At 41.5% G+C, this 18,040-nt stretch overlaps 1 protein-coding gene across 6 annotated transcripts in view; it reads left to right on the top strand.

The window, feature by feature from the left end:
- Positions 1 to 18,040, top strand: part of adgrd2 (adhesion G protein-coupled receptor D2) — a 198,185-nt gene that overhangs the window by 50,478 nt on the left and 129,667 nt on the right. For 5 of the 6 annotated variants that reach the window (XM_068012504.1, XM_068012502.1, XM_068012503.1 and 2 more), the window contains 3 exons: positions 650 to 803; positions 9,183 to 9,316; positions 17,729 to 17,844. In XM_068012504.1, coding sequence (XP_067868605.1) covers positions 650 to 803; positions 9,183 to 9,316; positions 17,729 to 17,844 — 404 coding nt within the window. Of the gene's footprint in view, positions 1 to 649; positions 804 to 9,182; positions 9,317 to 12,001; positions 13,277 to 17,728; positions 17,845 to 18,040 lie in introns of those variants that run through there. The other variant, XM_068012508.1, reaches the window with a different exon arrangement.

The raw sequence follows: 18,040 nt of genomic DNA, 5'->3' as shown, positions 1-18,040 counted from the left end.
AGGCTCTATATAAATGTAAGTAGTTGTTGGTGGTGTAACTGGGGTGCCCATCTCAGCTGGCATGGACTGGGTAGCTGGAGGGATTCAACAATGAAGTTCAGCAGTTGTGTTTGTGACCTGACATTACAAGGCCAGCAAGATTTCAAAATTTTAAATTTGGAGCTCCTTTCTCTAGAGTTTGATTTCATGGAAGTTAACCAGGCCATGAAAGTTCAGATACCGTGCTCCTAACCCCACGCCAGTGAAACACTAATACCAGGGACGCACAGACTTAGGCTTCACTAAGATGCAAATAAAGGTAAATACTTTGTCACCTCAGGGCTGTGGAATTTAGTAGCTGAAATATTTATAATTATACATTATTGCAGAATACTTTGTGACTGAATAAGGTATGATCTGCTGAGAGTTAACATTATATTAAATAATGGAGGAAATATAACTAATTTATTATAGGTTAGATCACATATTAGGTAACAAGAATTTTTTTCAGTTACGGCTACAGTTTTGTAGAAAGTTCATCCAACTGTAAAGAACATAATATTGCCATATTTATCCTTGATTGCCCATCCATTTTTCTCAGTTTTCCGTAAAACTGGTGTATGCAAGTAAATTGGTCTGAATTACAGTATTTCTCAATTTTCCCCACTAGGTGGCATGTTTTGTTGTGACAGCTATGTTACATTTGCTCTTCATGGCTGCTTTTGCCTGGATGCTGGTGGAAGGAATACTTCTCTGGAGCAAGGTTGTCACCGTCAATATCAGTGAAGAAAGGCGAATGAAGTACTATTATCTGATTGGTTGGGGTAAAGTATTCTTCACTTCACTGTTTATTATACTGTACTTGTTCATATTTTTCTTAAACCTTGATTTTAACTCAGGTGAGTGGTGAATTTTGTACTGGCGGGGTAAGTGTCGAGTCAACATGAGGCACGAGCTTTTTAACTCCTGGGCCTCATGTAAATAGACCAGGCCAACTCCTGATCAAACCCAGGGACAATGATGTCAGGCCAATGAGCAGACTGGCGAGTGCAGCAGGAAACCTCAACCGAGGACTTGAGGGAATGGTCCCTTAAACGGGGTGCGGGGATGCCAGGCAGTCTCAGGAAGCCTGGGGCAGGGGAGGCCCAAGGATTCCTTGTGGGATTTGAACCTTTTGCAGCCCTGTAGATCTTGGACATCGCATTTTGCTGGCGTCACCAACCTTGCTGCTGCCAGCAGACCCTGGGATCAGATTGCATCATCAAATCCTGACTTTTGGATGTCAACGATTCCCTCTCTTGCCTGTGGCAAGGGACACTTGTTGTGCCTGAAACCTGCCTGTTAAAATGGCATGTGCAGTTTACTTCAGTTAGTGCCACACTCTCAATATTCTACCCCCCGCATGCCCTATTTTCGTCAGGCACAGGTGATTATGTTTGCGGCTTTAATGTTCACGCCACTTTAACTGGGATAGAGAATTTCAGTAGACAAAGAAAATATTTGCTGTCAGCAGTCTTTTTCTCACTAAAGTGGAATGCTTTCAGATGCAGCATTTAGGTGACAGCAACTTATTACAATCTTTCAGATATAACATAACAGGTGTGAAATGAATTTACATTTACAGAAGTGAAGCAGACAAGTCCAATTTTAGTCATGTTTTACACCTGACTTTAAACTATTCTGTAACAATTAGAACAAAGATACCAAAAATAATAAATTGAAATTGTAAAAGTTTCATTTTATTCTTTTGAATTCCTGCACCAGCCACTTTTTAAAATGTTTTCAGTTTATATGCCATGATGTGGAAACAAAGTATAATATTGTGGTAATTATGCTTCTCAGATGTCAAGGATATTAGTATATTAATGTGTTAACACTTCAAACATTTTTTCTTTCCCTATCTTCGGTGTTCTCCATTCTCTCCTTTGCCAGTGTTAACTCTTCTATTTTTATTATTTTAACTAATTTTATTACTAAGAAATGAGCCCTACTCTATATTAAAGTTTAAATTCATTCCAGCCAGTGTCTCCAGAGGTGGGAGCCACATCATTCAAAATTGCCTTCCAGTTAATTGAAACCTGGCTGCAAAGTCCTTCAAGATTGACCTGTTTGTGTCATAGACGTGACAAAATCAATATTTGATAGATTTTTGAAGTGACAGTATTATCTTGTCAGTGACCCTGATAGTGCCATCAGGCCCTAATAAAATAACTTTGCAGCGCTTCAAGGGTAAAATGTGGGGTAAAGTTACATTGTGCATTTGTATTTAGTTTTGAATGCAGTTTTTAGTAGTGCAGGGGTGCCTTCGGAGAATACTTGGCATCAGGTGGCAGGACTATATCTCCAACACAGAAGTCCTTGAAGCGGCCAACACCCCCAGCTTATACACACTACTGAGTCAGCGGCGCTTGAGATGGCTTGGCCATGTGAGCCGCATGGAAGATGGCAGGATCCCCAAAGACACATTGTACAGCGAGCTCGCCACTGGTATCAGACCCACCGGCCGTCCATGTCTCCGTTATAAAGACGTCTGCAAACGCGACATGAAATCGTGTGACATTGATCACAAGTCGTGGGAGTCAGTTGCCAGCATTCGCCAGAGCTGGCGGGCAGCCATAAAGACAGGGCTAAATTGTGGCGAGTCGAAGAGACTTAGTAGTTGGCAGGAAAAAAGACAGAGGCGCAAGGGGAGAGCCAACTGTGCAACAGCCCCAACAAACAAATTTCTCTGCAGCACCTGTGGAAGAGCCTGTCACTCCAGAATTGGCCTTTATAGCCACTCCAGGCGCTGCTTCACAAACCACTGACCACCTCCAGGCGCGTATCCATTGTCTCTCGAGATAAGGAGGCCCAAAAGAAAGAAAGAAAGAAGGGGTATATTAATGTTCTCACTATGTCTTGTTAGCACATTATTGCTTCTGTACAGGGGTGATTTATTTGAATTAAATGAGTGGGTTTATTTCAACTGAAAATGAAACCTGATTTACCATAATCTTAGATAGAATGTTTTATTTGAGCAGATGACCTAAAGAAGCGTTTGAAAGTCAACATGACCTGTTACTATTTCTCATTTACAGGCTGCCCCTCAGCAACATCATTCGGAAACACAGGGCGGGATTTTACCAGCCCATTGGAGACAGGCTGGGAGGTGGGAGGGGTGGGGAAATGGCGGCGAAAGGTGTCGGGAGGGAAGCCCCTTGTGTTTACGTCGCCAGGGGATCTTCTCAGCAGCGGGAACCACAGCAGCTCTGATTTGGCTGACAGCTTGGAGAGCCAGCCCACCATCCTTGATTGGATGGCAGTCCTGGCGGCAGCCTCTTAATTGGCCGCTGCCAGGAAGATTGCTACTGCCGTCTTGCTGTCCTCCTGTGCGGGCACAGGTGCGACGTTGGGTCCTGATGTTGGGACCTACCTCATGGCAGCAAAATCCCGGCCACAATATCAGATTCTACATGGAGTCATTTACTGCACAGAAGGAGGCCACTTGGCCCATTGAGCCCATGCCAGCTTTCCATGGAGCTGTGCAGTCAGTCCCACTCCCCGGCTCAATCCCCATAGCCCTGCAAGTCTATTTCTCTCAGGTGGCCATCCAACTTCCTCTTAAAGTCATTGATTGTTTCCGCTTCCACCACCCGTGTGGGCAGTGAGTTCCAGGTCATCACCACCCTCATATTTCCTCTGCATCTCTTTCCCAAAACCTTCAATCTGTGTCTCCTAGTCCCTGTACAATTAGTTAATGGGAACAGTTTTTCCTTGTCTAACTTACCTAAGCCTGTCATAATCTTGTACACTTCTATTAAATCTCCCCTCAATCTCCTTTTTTCTAAGGAGAACAAACCCAGCTTTTCAAACCTAACCTTGTAAGTAAAATCCCCCATCCCTGGAACCATTCTGGCAAATCTCCTCTCCACCCTCTCAAGGATCCTCACATCCTTCCTGAAATGTGGTGACCAGAACTGGACGCAGTACTCCAGTTGGGGCCTAACCAGAGCTTTATAAAGGTTCAGCATAAATTCCCTGCTTTTGTAATCAATGCCTCTATTTATGAAGCCCAAGATCCCATATGCTTTACTAACCACTCTCTCAATATGTCCTGCCACCTTCAAAGATCTGTGCACATGAACCCCAGGTCCCTCTGTTCCTGCACACTCTTTAGAACTGTGCCATTAAGTATCTATTGCTTCTCCCTATTCCTTCTGCCAAAATGCATCACCTCACACCTGTCAGTATTAAACTCCATCTTCCATCTGTCTGCCCATCCTGCTAGCCTATCTATGTCCTGTTGCAAGTGGTTCATATCATCCTCACTGGTTGCTGCACCTCCAAGTTTGGTATCATTGGCAACTTCTCTGTGTTCCAAGATCCAAATCATTTATATATAGCAAAAAAAACAGTGGTCCCAGCACTGACCCTTGGAGTACACCATTGTCTACCATCCTCCAGTCTGAAAAGCAACCATTTACTACAACTCGCTGTTTTCTGTCCTTAAGCCAATTTTTAATCCAATTGGACACTGACCCTCCTGTTCCATGAGCCTCAGTTTTGTTAACCAGCCTTTTATGTGGTACCTTATCAAATGCTTTCTTAAAATCCATATAAACAGCATCCACCACATTCCCTTCATCAACTTTCTCTGTTGCTTCATCAAAAACTTCAATTAGTCAAGCATGATCTGCCTTTTGTAAATCCATGCCGGCTACCTTTAATCAACTCAAACCTCTCTAAGTGTTCGGTGATATTTTCCCTGATTATTCTTTCTAAAACCTCACCCATCACTGATATTAAATTAACTGACTTGTAGTTGCTCGGACTGTCCTTACAACCTTTCATGTACACTGACAACACCTAGCTCTACTTCACTTGACCCCCACACTACCTTGCATTTGTCGCACTGCTCATCCAACAGCTGGTATTTGATGAGCAAAAATTTCCTCCAATTAAATATTGGGAAGCCAATGTCTTCGGTCCCCGCCCAAATTCTGTTCCCTAGCTAATAATTCCATACTTCTCCCTGGCAACAGACTCAGGTTGAACTAGACTGCTTCCAACCTTGGCATCCTATTTGACCTTGAGCTGAGCTTCTCACTCCATATTCTCTCTGTCACCAAGACTGTCACCTTCCACCTCTGTAACATGGCCTTTTTCTGCTCCTGTCTCAGCTCATCTGCTGCTGAAACCCTCTTCCATGTATTTGTTACCTTTAGACTTGACTATTCCACTGCTCTCCTGGCCAGCCTCCCATCTGGCATTCATTGTAAACTTGAGCTCATCCAACACTCTGCTGCTGTATCCTAACTTGAACCAAGTCCCATTCACCCATCACCCCTGAGCTCACTGACCAGATTGGCTTCTGGTGCAGCAATGCCTTGACTTTAAAATTCTGATCCTTGTTTTCAAATCCCCCCATGGTCTTGACCCTTCCTATCTCTGTGATCTCCTCCAGCCTCACAACCTCCAGGATCTCTGTGCTTTTCTCAATTATGGTCTCTTACACATCCATGAGTTAGATAGCTCCACCATTGGAGGCCGTGTCTTCAGCTGCCGAGGCCCTAAGCTCTGTAATGCCTTCCAAAACCTCTCTGCCTCGCTACCTTTCTCTCTTCCTTGAAGGCCCTTCCTAAAACCTACTGCTGACCAAACCTTTGGTAACCAGTCCTAATATCTCCTTATGTGGCTAGGTGTCAAATTTTGTTTAACAATGCACCTGTGAAGTGCCTTGGGATGTTTTACTACATTAAAGGAGCTATATAAGTGCAGGTTGTTGTGTTGTATAGAACTGCAAGTTGTATTTATTTCTGTTTATGCTGCTGTCATAAAATAAAAATGTGGAAGATTTATGGCAGTGGTTACATACTTGTAACTTGCTGTACAGAATTGAAGCAGCAAATATGATTTCATTTCTGTACGTTTGATTGAATTTTAGCAGCTATGTTTCGTCTTCGGAATTTTATATGAATTACAGAATTAAAAATCCGTATCATCTCTGTCACACACTGCTAAAGGTTTTCAGGCATTCATTTTATCCATCTTTTTCAGAGGAAAGGAGACTTTCAGCTGCAGGAACAAGGAATATAACATTTTCAATTCCATAATCACAAAAGTGTGCCGATTGGATAGTGTACATGTGTTAAATGTTTAATTTATGAGCTTTGTGATGAGAACGAGCTCACTTAGTCCACAATGGATGAAGCTCCTGCCCTGAACTAGACCAACAGGAAAAGCAAACACATGCTGAGTACTAGATCAACAAGGAAAATGAATATTCAGAGAGACAGGATCACTAGGATTTCAATGTCCTTACTAGGCAAAGGTTGTAAAGAAAAAAGGAATGTAATATGTCTGTGTTAAGGGACATTTTTGGTCCATACTTGCTCATGTAGAAATTCAGCATAACAGATTGTCCAAAACTTCATTCTGTTTATTTAAGAATATAATTTGTCAACTTGTCATGCTTTTATTTGCAAGTAATCAGGTAGCTATTTAAATAGTTATTTTTAAACCTTGGGTATAATTTAGGAGCTTTTCTCATTTCTTTGTGACAACTATCTAAGATATAATTAGAATGATAAGCTCCATTTTAGCAATTCCCAAACATACCTTTAAAGGGTCCATTGTGCTTAGTAAAATACAGGAATGTTTATATTTGTGGGAGCAATGGTATGTTTATCGCCTTCAAAGATTATATTTAAAAATGATGCAACTATAAATGGCTAGCTCATTATCTGCAGCGAAACAGGAATATAACTGTGTTAATAAAAGGCTTCTGCTCCATGCTTCTAAATGCTGGGATAAATCAGTCCATTTGATCAACACCCCATCCAACAGCTTAAACATTCACTCCCTCCACCATAGGTGTATTGTGGTTGCAGTGTGTGCAATCTCCAGTATGCACCACAGCAAGTCATCACATAATTTTCAGCAATAACTCCCAAACCCACAACCTCCACCACCTAGAAGGACAAGGGCAGCAGAAGCCTGGGAACCGTCACCTCCAGTCCCAGCTATTTTAAACAGCTGAAGTATGCTCTCCCCCTTCACATGTTGCCTTGGTGATCCCAGGATTTGAAACGGGACTGAAATAATGATATTTCGGCTGCTGTACATAGTTTTAAGATGTTCTTTGCACTTTTTAATGTGCACTATGGGTAGGTAGAGGTTTTAATCACCATTCTCACTGATGATCATGTTAACAGAGGAAATTTCTTTTGAAGTGGGGATTATATTCTTGAGATTAGTGGAATCTTTCGAAAGATGTGCTGTAACTGAAAAGTGGAAGAGCGAAGCAGAAATGAGAGAGAGCACCAGAGGACAAAGTGGGAGAGAGAAATGACAGAAGAGAAATTTAAGAAGGGCCAGAAGAGCATGGAGCAGGAAGATACACATAAAATAGGACAGCAAAACAACCAGGCTTCAAATAGGAGTAATTTGGGACCTGACATATGGTATGTGTAGCATGCTTGCAGGGAGCAGTTGACTTTGAGCCTATAGGGCTGAATTTTATCAGTGCACCGCAGTTCGTGGCGGCGCACTCTTAAAAACGCTGTGCATCCCATGCGGATGCGCCGTCCATGAGCCCCCGCGATATTACACGTGGGGGCTCATTTAAATAGACAGGGCGGAGTGTCCGCCCCCGATGATGTAAGGGGGCAGCCGCCGTGTCCCTGGCAATGGCGTCCAGCGCCAGAGTGCAGGTGCCGGCGTCACTTTTAAAGGGCTTTAAGCCCTTAAAACACATTTAAATTCTTAAAGATGGATTGCACTTAATATGTTTTTAATAAATATTTAGGAGATGGAGGCCCTTCCCCAATCCCCCCCCAATGGTCATTTCATTGCCCGAAATGACCATCCGTTGATTTTACAAAGACCTGAACCTTCCCCCCAACCTTCAATCTTTTGCCGTTCAACCACTTCCCACCATCCCCACATCCAATTAAAATTGATTTCTCCGCTCTTCCACCCCTCCCGCCCTGAAAATTCTATTGCTCGCCCCTCCCCACCAGGATCTCACCCGGAACTCCGTGCAGAATTCCAAAGGTGGACAGAGCACGAACGGTGGCCGTAATATCGGAGTGGGATGGCCACCATCTGCAGGTAAGTTAATTTGAATGTCATTAGGGCTCATTTTAATATGGAGATGAAGGGCCCGCCGCCTGGCTGGGGTGGGGGGGGGGGTGGGGAACACGCACCAAGGCCTCCCCACCGCTGGTAATATGCTGCGGGCCCTTCTCGACGTCGCGGGTCGAGGTGGGCCTCTCCCCGCAGCACTTTACCAGCTCCTGTGCCGTGACCTGCGGTGTCGAGGGGCTGGTAAAATTCAGCCCATAGTTCCCAAAGTTATTCACCACTGTGGGTTTCCTCATCTCATGTCTGGGTCCATTGTAAACTAATTTGAGAGAGATTGATTGCCATGATTGGTTAAAAACTCTACTATCATTGTATCATGCAACTACCAGGATGGTAGACGGCAAACTAAATGTACCTTGGCACAAAAGTCAAATACTGCAGGCACTAGAAATCTGAAATAAAAACAGAAAATGCTGAAAATACTCAGAGCTCAGGCAGCGTCGGTGGAGAGAGAAACAAAATTAATGTTTCAGGTCCATGACCTTTCATCAGATGGACGTTGGTCTCTTTAGCAGTTCATATGTTCCTATGTTCAGGGGAGGGGAAAGATGAGTGGGGGAAAGGAGGGGATGAATGAGGGAGGAAGGAGATCAAAAACAGTCTTTTTTCCATTTGGGGTGGGTCTTGCTTTTTGTGTATGGAGATTTAATTTTTTTATGTATGGGGCTTGCACAAGGGCCCAAATTGTTGCATAATTATTTGTGGCTCACTCACTGGATTTGACACACACATCCAGCCCCCCAGCTCTGACAGATTAGACATCTTTGGCCTTTATACTTGACTGTGGTTTGCATGGCCCTATATCTAATCCTGTGTCTGTGTTTAGTGCCTTGTACTTAATATTGTATTGTATCATCAATGTTGTATTTAATGTTAAAGCATCAGTGAAGCATTTGCTGTGTTGACTGCATGAACTTAGTTTTTCAGTACTGAAATCTTGTGCTAATGGCAACTAATAGGAAATCTATTTAGGAAATTGAAACAAATGAATTTCAAATTCTTAAATACACATGAGAAATATGCAATAGAAATGCTTATTAATGAGAAGAAGGAAAACATTTTCTACATTCTTTCTTCAGGATTCCCAGTTTTTATTGTGGCCATCACCTTAGCAACTGTCGGGGACAAATACATAGCAGACAATCACTGCTGGCTGAACGTTCAGAGTGAGATCATCTGGGCCTTTGTTGGGCCTGTCCTTTTTACTCTAACAGTGAGTACTTTAGTCCCCTTGAATTTTGCACCAGTATACTAAATGAAAATGTCATATTTTCAATTAAAGTATATATATATATATGCTAAAAATTAGCAATTCATTAATAAAATGATTACAGCAACACCTTTTATAAAAGGAAACAGAACAAATGTGCAACTATTCTTCAATATTTAAGCTACGATTGATTTTTATTTCAATACACTTTGTCAGAGGTCTGTTTTTTGCTGACACAGCTTTCCAGTCACGCTTTGAGCGTTCTCTTTAGATGTACTGAATTCTTAAGTTTTAGTACAGATATGTGGTGGCAATAATTTAAATATTGCATGATTGTTTTCTTAAAAACTAGGAACTTTGTTGGTTATAGAAGTTTCCTGTTCAGAGATTAGGGTGATGTGATTTTTTTGGGCAGTCACTACTGGAGAGTTATTCTCTGGCCCGGAATGCTGAATATTCCAATGCACAGTTGCCTTATTTACAAATGGCTTTAAGTTAAGTCACCTAATCATTAGACAACTGTACTAGTCAGAGTTAAGCATCCAGAAAGTAAGAAATGAAGCACTTGACCCCTGTGAGTCATTGTATGGCAATAATGCCAACAGAACTAATTGGAAAATGACCCAAAATGTGAGAAAACCTAACTCATGGAGTTAGGGGTAATTAGAACCCCAAAAATGAATGGGTTTCGTTTGGGTGTGGGGTTAAGAAATGAAAAATCTGAAACAGGAACCCAACCTGCCTCAAATCTACCCACTTCCGATTTTAACAGAAGCAGGATGAAATGCAGGCGACCAATTGCACACAGGAGACAGGTCGGTTATCGAAACCTTTTAAGGAGTCTATGTGCCTCCATTTTAACAGTGATGCTACTTTTAACATTCAGCATTCAGTTTGTCAGGTTTCTCTGGCCTCAGGAAATCCAGCTGGTTAAAAGGCAAGAAGGGCTGCATCCATAAGCTAGGTGTTTTTACAGCACTACTTGTGGGTCAGGAGGAGCAGGACTATTTCCTCCCAGCCAACAAGCTTACTTGTAAACCCCGCATCCCCTGATCTGTCTGCTCCCCTCTTACCCCCCATTGACATCTGCTTCCCCGGCCCATGGTCAACCCCCACAACCATCACCTCTTCCCTCTTCCCCCAACTGCGATTTCCTTCCCCCTTCCCCCGACCCACCACTAGAACCCTGACAGCAATCTCCCCCTTCCTGCTGCTCTACTGCATCCTTTTGCAGTCAATCAGGTCAACTGTCGGGCAGGAAACCAGAAAATACATAAAATTGTAGGACATTTGGGAAACCCATACTTCAGGGCTTCCCGTCCAAAGCTCCTCCCCACAACTCCGAAAGCACCTCCAAGATAATATTGGGGCCTTAGTGACCAGGCTTTTGATCACCTCTTCTAATGTCTCCTTTTTTGATTCAGTTTCCTTTTTTTTTGTCTGATAACACTCCTGTGCAGTACCTTGGGACATTTTACTACATTAAAGGCACTATATAAATGCAAGTTGTTCTTGTCGTTGTCATTAAGTGTGTTAATCATGGAGGAGGCTGAAGCCAAGGCTTGTTGACAGAAGGATGTAGCAAAGCTAACATTTCCCAAAGTATCTTTAATGCCATTGATCACACTGCGGTAAAAGTTTGTAAAAATAATCTAATTCCATATTGAGTGCCTATTGACCTTTTCCTTGCCTCATTCACTAGGATAAACTAGCTACTCTAAACAAATAAATCCTTCTCAGAGCAGAGTTTAATTGTGCACTAATATTTAGTTGCATAAAAAAGAGATACAAAAGCTCACTTGGTTATCAATATTTGATCAAGGCAGTTGCATGGTCAGCAGTTGCTTCTATATTTTTTAATAATGAATTTTGTCCAATCAATGGCAGTGCTGTTGAGCTTTAACATCTTCTCATGTTGACAAATATCTGTCCATAATATGGGGAAGCGAAGAAATGCCTTTTCCTACACTTTTCATTGTCTTTTCCAATCTCCTGGTGCTATTATACCATTTTCTTTTAAACCTGTGTCCCTGATGGTCCTTGTGCTCTGCTGTCTCAACCTGTTTTTGTTGTCCTTTATCTCACTCTGACTGAGAGAAAGATTTGCTCTTAGTCAAACAGTAAATGAGTTCCTTATACACTGTGAAAGTTTGCTTTAGTGAGCAGAGAAAATCAATCCCCACACCAGTTGTGGAGATAAATTATGCCAGATTCTCACCCTATCATGACAGGATTTAGCACATAATGTGACAACATTCTGATTGGGCTTACATCTTTGTATTTAGGCTGTTTACATTGTTAGTCGTTCCATATGAGTCTTATCTAGGAAACTTAAATGTCAAGAATGGTTAAAATATGAAGTTTAATTCTTTTGTTTTTGGAATTGTTAAAATTGTTCACACCCCCATTCCATTTTCACTTGTGAAAGTAGTAATATTTGTGCCCAAAATAGCTCCTTGAATTTAACACTTTATTGCACTAAAACTTTTATATTGCCGGTTGCATCTCCTCGATCTGTTTTTGATTTTGTGGCATCAACACTTTTGTCCAATTGTCACTTTTTCTGCTGCTGTATGTTTTCACTGTCTTGTCCTTTATTCTTTTTTTCATTCATTGTTCAATTTTTTTTGAATTTTCAGATTTCCTTTATACATTCTTGTTTTTCTCCTATTATATGTCTCCCTTCAGGAAAATGAACATATGATAAAAGAAGATTAAAAGGAAGAGGAGAAAAATTAAATCAATGGCCAAAAATAAGTGAAATATAAGAATAGGAAATGAAAACAGTGGGAACATATAGGGAGTAAAAATGGATGATCTCAATTTTGTGTTAAAGCCATTAATTATAATGCAATGTATATTTTCTTGACGTCTTAACTTGTGTTCTGAGTCTAAAGCAACAGCCAGACTTCATATTCTGTAATTCTTAATTGTTTGTAAACTACAGTAATAAGTACTTAAATTTAGCCCATCAATAATAAATCAGTTTTTCTGTCAAAAAGTTACAGTTATTATAATATAAATTAAATCACTGCCATATTGCATAATACATAGAAATTAAATGATTTAATATTTAGTTTTATATAAAGTTGAGGTGATTGAATTTCTGAAAAATGGTGGTCATAATTAATGCCCAAAAAGTTCCAAATTAATTCTGAGTTACTGGATAGCAGGATTAGAGCGTGACAACTAGAACTTGACCATAAGAAAAACTGCAAAATTGTCAACAATTTTAAATGGGCACACATTGTGATGTTTCAGATTAACTTTTTATCAAATTGTCTATCTAAATAAATTTGATTCTTGCAATGGAAATCTTTCTAAGATTAACCCAAAGGAGACCTCATTAACAGTGAAAAATAATGTCACTTCCCATCCAAAATCGGTTCATTAAAATATAATCTTTTTCTCTCATCTGTAAATCTATTTATCAGCTGCAGTACTTCCTGAATATCAAATTACTTCTCCTTCAACTGCATGTATGTTTAACAGAATTTAAATTTGAGCTAGTTGTTTTCAATGCTGGGTAAATTGATTGTTCAACAAAATGATTCTTGAAAGGAATGTCAGGCAAATCGTCCACCTGCCAAAACTGAGGCACACATGATTTCGCCACATGAACATTTAAAACTTAAATTTGCAAGCTCCTGACTGGCAAGACATTTGCATAGTAACCGACAGTGTTGGAACAACGGGGACCCAGTTGTTGCTTCCCCAATACACAGAAGAAGTGGTCAGACCAGTTTTGGTCACATGACTGACTGACTGTTGGAGGTTTTGAATTTGAACTTCCAACAGAGAATTTGAACTCAGAAAGCTGTGTGCTCCCAGTTGGATCAGAACCTCCTCTCCAGTCCTGCCTGCCTCCATCTCTTTCCCACGGAACTGAATCTTGTGAAAACACGTGAACCTCAAAGAGAGAAAAGTCTCCTATGTAAACAAGGTCATATATCCATAGGCATGAACCGTATTAGAGTTTAAGTTTTAATAAAATTTTGTCTTTCTTCTTTAAACCTCAGAAAACCTGTGTGAATTGGTTTCTTTGTCTTATAATTGGAAAGCTGTGAACAAGGATTCACAAAGGGGGAGCTCAAAACACAGTGTTTAAAATTAAACCCTGTTATTATTAGAGTGGCTCAGTGGTTAGCACCGCAGCCTCACAGCTCCAGTGACCCGGGTTCAGTTCTGGGTATTGCTTGTGCAGACTTTGCAAGCACTCCCTGTGACTGTGGGTTTCCTGCAGGTACTCTGGTTTCCTCTCACATGCCAAAGACTTGTGGGCTGATGGGTAAATTGGCCATTGTAAATTGCCCCTAGAGTAGGGAGGTGGTAGGAGAATTGAGGGAAGGTGGGGATGTGAGAGGGAAATGGGATTAATGTAGGATTAGTATAAAATGGGTGGTGGGTGGTTGATGGTTGGCACAGACTCGGTGGGCCGAAGGGGCTGTTTCAGTGCTGTATCACTCTATGACTCTATAACTAGCACAGTGATTAGCACTGCAGCCTCAGAGCTCCAGTGACCTGGGTTTGGTTCTGGGTACTGCCTGTGCAGAGTTTGCAAGTTCTCCCTGTGACTGTGTGGGTTTCCTCCGGTTGCTCTGGTTTCCTCCCACATGTCAAAGACTTGTGGGTTGATAGGTAAATTGGCCATTGTAAAAATTGCCCCTAGTGTAGGTAGGAGAATTGAGGGAAGGTGTGGATGTGAGAGGGAAATGGGATTAATGTAGGATTAGTATAAATGGGTGGTTTCTGGTCGGTGTGGACTCGTTGGGCTGAAGGGCCTATCTCAGTGCTCTATGACTCTATAATAGGACCAGGTGAAGACAGTAACAGACCACTAGACATCTTTCTCACCTGGTGGTAACAGGAATTATTAAAAAGTTACTTCTCTCACTGAAGCAGTTTGCTGGCTGTAATTTGAATGTGATGTTTCTTTCCAAAAATGATAGAAATGTCTCTTGGTACATTTTCCTGTAATAGTCTGATTCAATATTCGACAGACAGTCTGGTCTTTCTCACATGCAGGTGGTTCATTATGAAAAGTTGCTAAATCCGATTTTGTGAATTTCCATAAGGTTTGCTGGTTATTACTGTGACGATGCATGTTTTGAGTTCAGTGTTTTCCATTGATAACTACTAAAAGGAAAAAAAAAACTTGCATTTATATAGCAACTTTTACAATCTCTGGACATCCCAAGGCATTTTACAGCCAAAGAAGCACTTTTGAAGTGTAGTCTCTGTAGCAATGTAGGAAACGTGGTAGCCAATTTGCACACAGCAATGTCCCACCAACAGCAATGTGATAATGACCAGGTTATCTGTTTGAGTGATAAGTATTGGTCCAGGACACCAGTGATAAATCCCTTGCTCTTCTTTGATATACTGCCATGTCCACCTGAGAAAGCAGATGGTGCGTCAGTTTAATGTCTCGTCCAAAAGACAGCACCTGCATCAGCGCAGCACGCCCTCAGTACTGGAGCATCAACGTAGATTTTTGTGCGTGCCAGATTTTTTTAAAGTACACATTAGGGCTGATTCAGCAATCATGAATTCTATGAGCATTTACACTAATTCCGGGAGCTCCACTTTTCAAGGTGCCAAATAAGCAATGCAAAATTTTTGACGCCTTGCAACAATTGTGCAACGGCCTCCTTCAGCTTCCTATCTTGGAGCAATCTCATGCAAATTCATCTCCTGCTAAATTCCACAGTTCTCTTTTTCACTTGTTCACTGCACTAGTCCTGCTCATCCTCATAAACTGGGCACTGCTATGATCTGCTGCTCTGGGCTTTGGCAGTTTGCTTCTAAAAGATGGCTTTATTGTTTACCATTCAATCTGTAGTTCGTTTTTCATGAATTCTTTTCTGCAACATCCTGGTTGCATTGTTCCTATTTGTGTTTAGTGTTCTCTAATTTTTTCCACATGGCCTTGCCAACAGCTGCTATTTCATTTGCAGCAAGCAAATTGCTCCCATGGGAATTTTTATGACCATTTCTATGGACTTTTTTTGAGGATGAATAGGAGTTTCTGTGGAAAGAGGAAAGGCAGGTATGATTGCACCTTTTAGCATCTGGCATCCACTTGCCATTGTCCCTTTTTTTGTATTATTTTATGGGATCTGGGTGTCACTGACAAGGCCAGCATTTGTTGCCCATCCCCAATTTCCCTTCAACTGACTGGCTTGCTAGGCCATTTCAGAGGGCAGTTCAGAGTCAATCACATTGCTGTAGGTCTGGAGTCACATGTAGGCAGTAGATTTCCTTCCTTAAAGGACATTAGTGAACCAGGTGGGTTTTTACGACAATCGATGAGAGCTTTCTAGCACCATTACTGAGACTAACTTTCAATTCCTGATTTTTAAAATTAATTAAGTGAATTTAAAATCCACCAGCTGCCATGGTGGGATTTGAACCCATGTCCCAGGGTATTAGGCGGGGCCACTGGATTACTAGTTCAATGATATTTCCGCTACGCCAGCATCTCCCCCAGTGATCAGGCCTGTCCACAACTATCTGAGTACGTCAAAGAGACATGGCTTCATTGTCTGTACATTTTCACAAGTGACACTTAAACTGATTATAATGTCTCCTCAAGCCCAACCTCCAGCTAATTCCCACCACAGGGACAGCTGTATCTCTGGCTATGACAGCATTAAATTTCCATCCATCAAATATTCCCAGTCACAAACAGGGACATTAACCAAATCAACAGCTTTGTGCTGGTTTATGATTTGGCCCAGGAACTACTGCTAGCACTTTGATTTTTGTGCTAGCTGTCTGACTGCTCTTGACCTGCTCCCTGACACTTCTTGAGTCCTTCGAGGAGACTGGGCTGACTGGACAGATGTGGCAAAACCCACTGTGGTATATGCTTCATCTGTGTTTCTTCCTGCCATGCCCAGGATTCTGGGCATTCCTTCAGGACAACCAGGAATTTGCACGAAAATAGTCTATTGGTCACCAAGGTGGAATATGCTATTGAGGTTCTCTCAATCCTATTTCTTAGCAGGTCCAATTCAGAACTGAGAGACTTGTGCAAATTTAGGCGTCAGCTTTCGACAGCTACAGTCATAACATTTGTGCAAATAGTTTCAAGTGCCAGTTTGATTTGGGGCCACAAAGTGCAATAGTTATGTGTGATATTGGGAAGTATTTTTAGGTGCAAGACACAAAATTTGCCTTGCTGAAATATCATCATGGAAGTGGTGGTGTCAAAAATTTAAAATGCTGTGTTCGTACTGTAAAAGCTTTCTTATCTGGCATGTGCCGGACCTGAGGATTGCCAGATAACCAAAAATTCCTGTTAATCAAAAGTTGTACTTACCAAAGCGGGTGGAGATCTGACATTCCGTTCTGAAATTATCGCCGGAACACCAAAAGATTTCCAGGGCCTGGCGTTGGGAAAGCCGATTTTGAATGTTCCCTTAATCCTTTGGGATTGGTGCACCAATATACCTGTAGTAAACGTGAGAGTCAGCCCTTTTCAACGAGCATCACAAACTAAAGCCGAGAACAATCGACTGCACTCAGGAAAACTCGGGCTGGGAGAGCTTTGGGAGATTTTGGAAATTCTGGATAATAGAGCTTGCTGGTTGGTAAAGTGCCGGATAACAAAGCATTTACTGTACTTCCTATACTCCTCAACTGATCCTGCACAAGGTTAGTAGTACAATGTTTTTGCCATGTATGCAATAGCAATACACATAGCTACAGTTGGCAAATTCTGGTCAACATTACCGTGCGATTTTTCCACAGGCCTCTACTCCCATGACCTGTGTATGTGGTAGAAATTTTTGATTACTGTGTTGTTGTATATTAGGATGTAGAGGAGGGTTTCCCTGGTTACCAGTCTCTGCTACGCCGTGTCCATGAAAACATCTGGATTGGCTTCACAATGGGCAGTTCTGTCCATGTTCCCTTGTCCACTTTCCATTCCTTCAGATACAAATTTTTCGTTACTAAATCAGGTCAGCTTTAATTGGAAGCATTGAGCCTTTATCACATGCTGCTTTCCAGATATTCTATACCCTTGCCAATCATAGCTGCCCCTGAACCTGTATAAATGTGCAGAGAGATTATTCTAGTTGTATTCATAAGCCGATTCAGTAGAATCAGGCAAGTTCAGTTGATCAGTCTTGTGTAAGGTCCTGAGAGATTGCATCAATCCCAGTGTACATTTAGGCTTAAGCAGGTTTGCTGAATTGCTCTTTTTGATCAATGTATATTTATTTTGTAGCTACCCCTTTCACCTTGCTTTTTTTCACCTCCTAACTCTTCTCCCAGTTCCTGGCAGGTGAAGTGCCTTGGAACAATTCACTATATTAATGGTGCTAAGTGTAAGTTGTTATTAACTTTCACCTATTGGCTACAGAAGTGTTGGTATAAAATGGGCAAATTCTTATTTTTGCATTACAGATCAATACATTTGTGCTTTGTCGTGTGGTGGTGATCACAGTTGCAAGTTCACAACGACGCTCCATGATGTTGGCATCAGACAGCAGCCTGGTACAACATGTTTCCTCTCAGATATGGTGAGTCATAACCAAATCCACATCTGCTGCTGTATTATGTGGGCAGTGCAAGGAGAAAAGCAAGTCATATTTTGCTAATGTACCTTAGTAATCTAAGGACAGTTAAGCTGCACTTGCACTCATTATTAAAAGTACATATGATGAAAAGGCACTGATACTTTTGTCAGGATATACTATATCAATTCTAATCCACAAA

This window comes from Heterodontus francisci, chromosome 32 (genome assembly GCF_036365525.1).
Source record: "Heterodontus francisci isolate sHetFra1 chromosome 32, sHetFra1.hap1, whole genome shotgun sequence".
Classification (NCBI taxonomy): domain Eukaryota; kingdom Metazoa; phylum Chordata; class Chondrichthyes; order Heterodontiformes; family Heterodontidae; genus Heterodontus; species Heterodontus francisci.
This window is presented reverse-complemented; position numbering and strand designations above follow the sequence as displayed.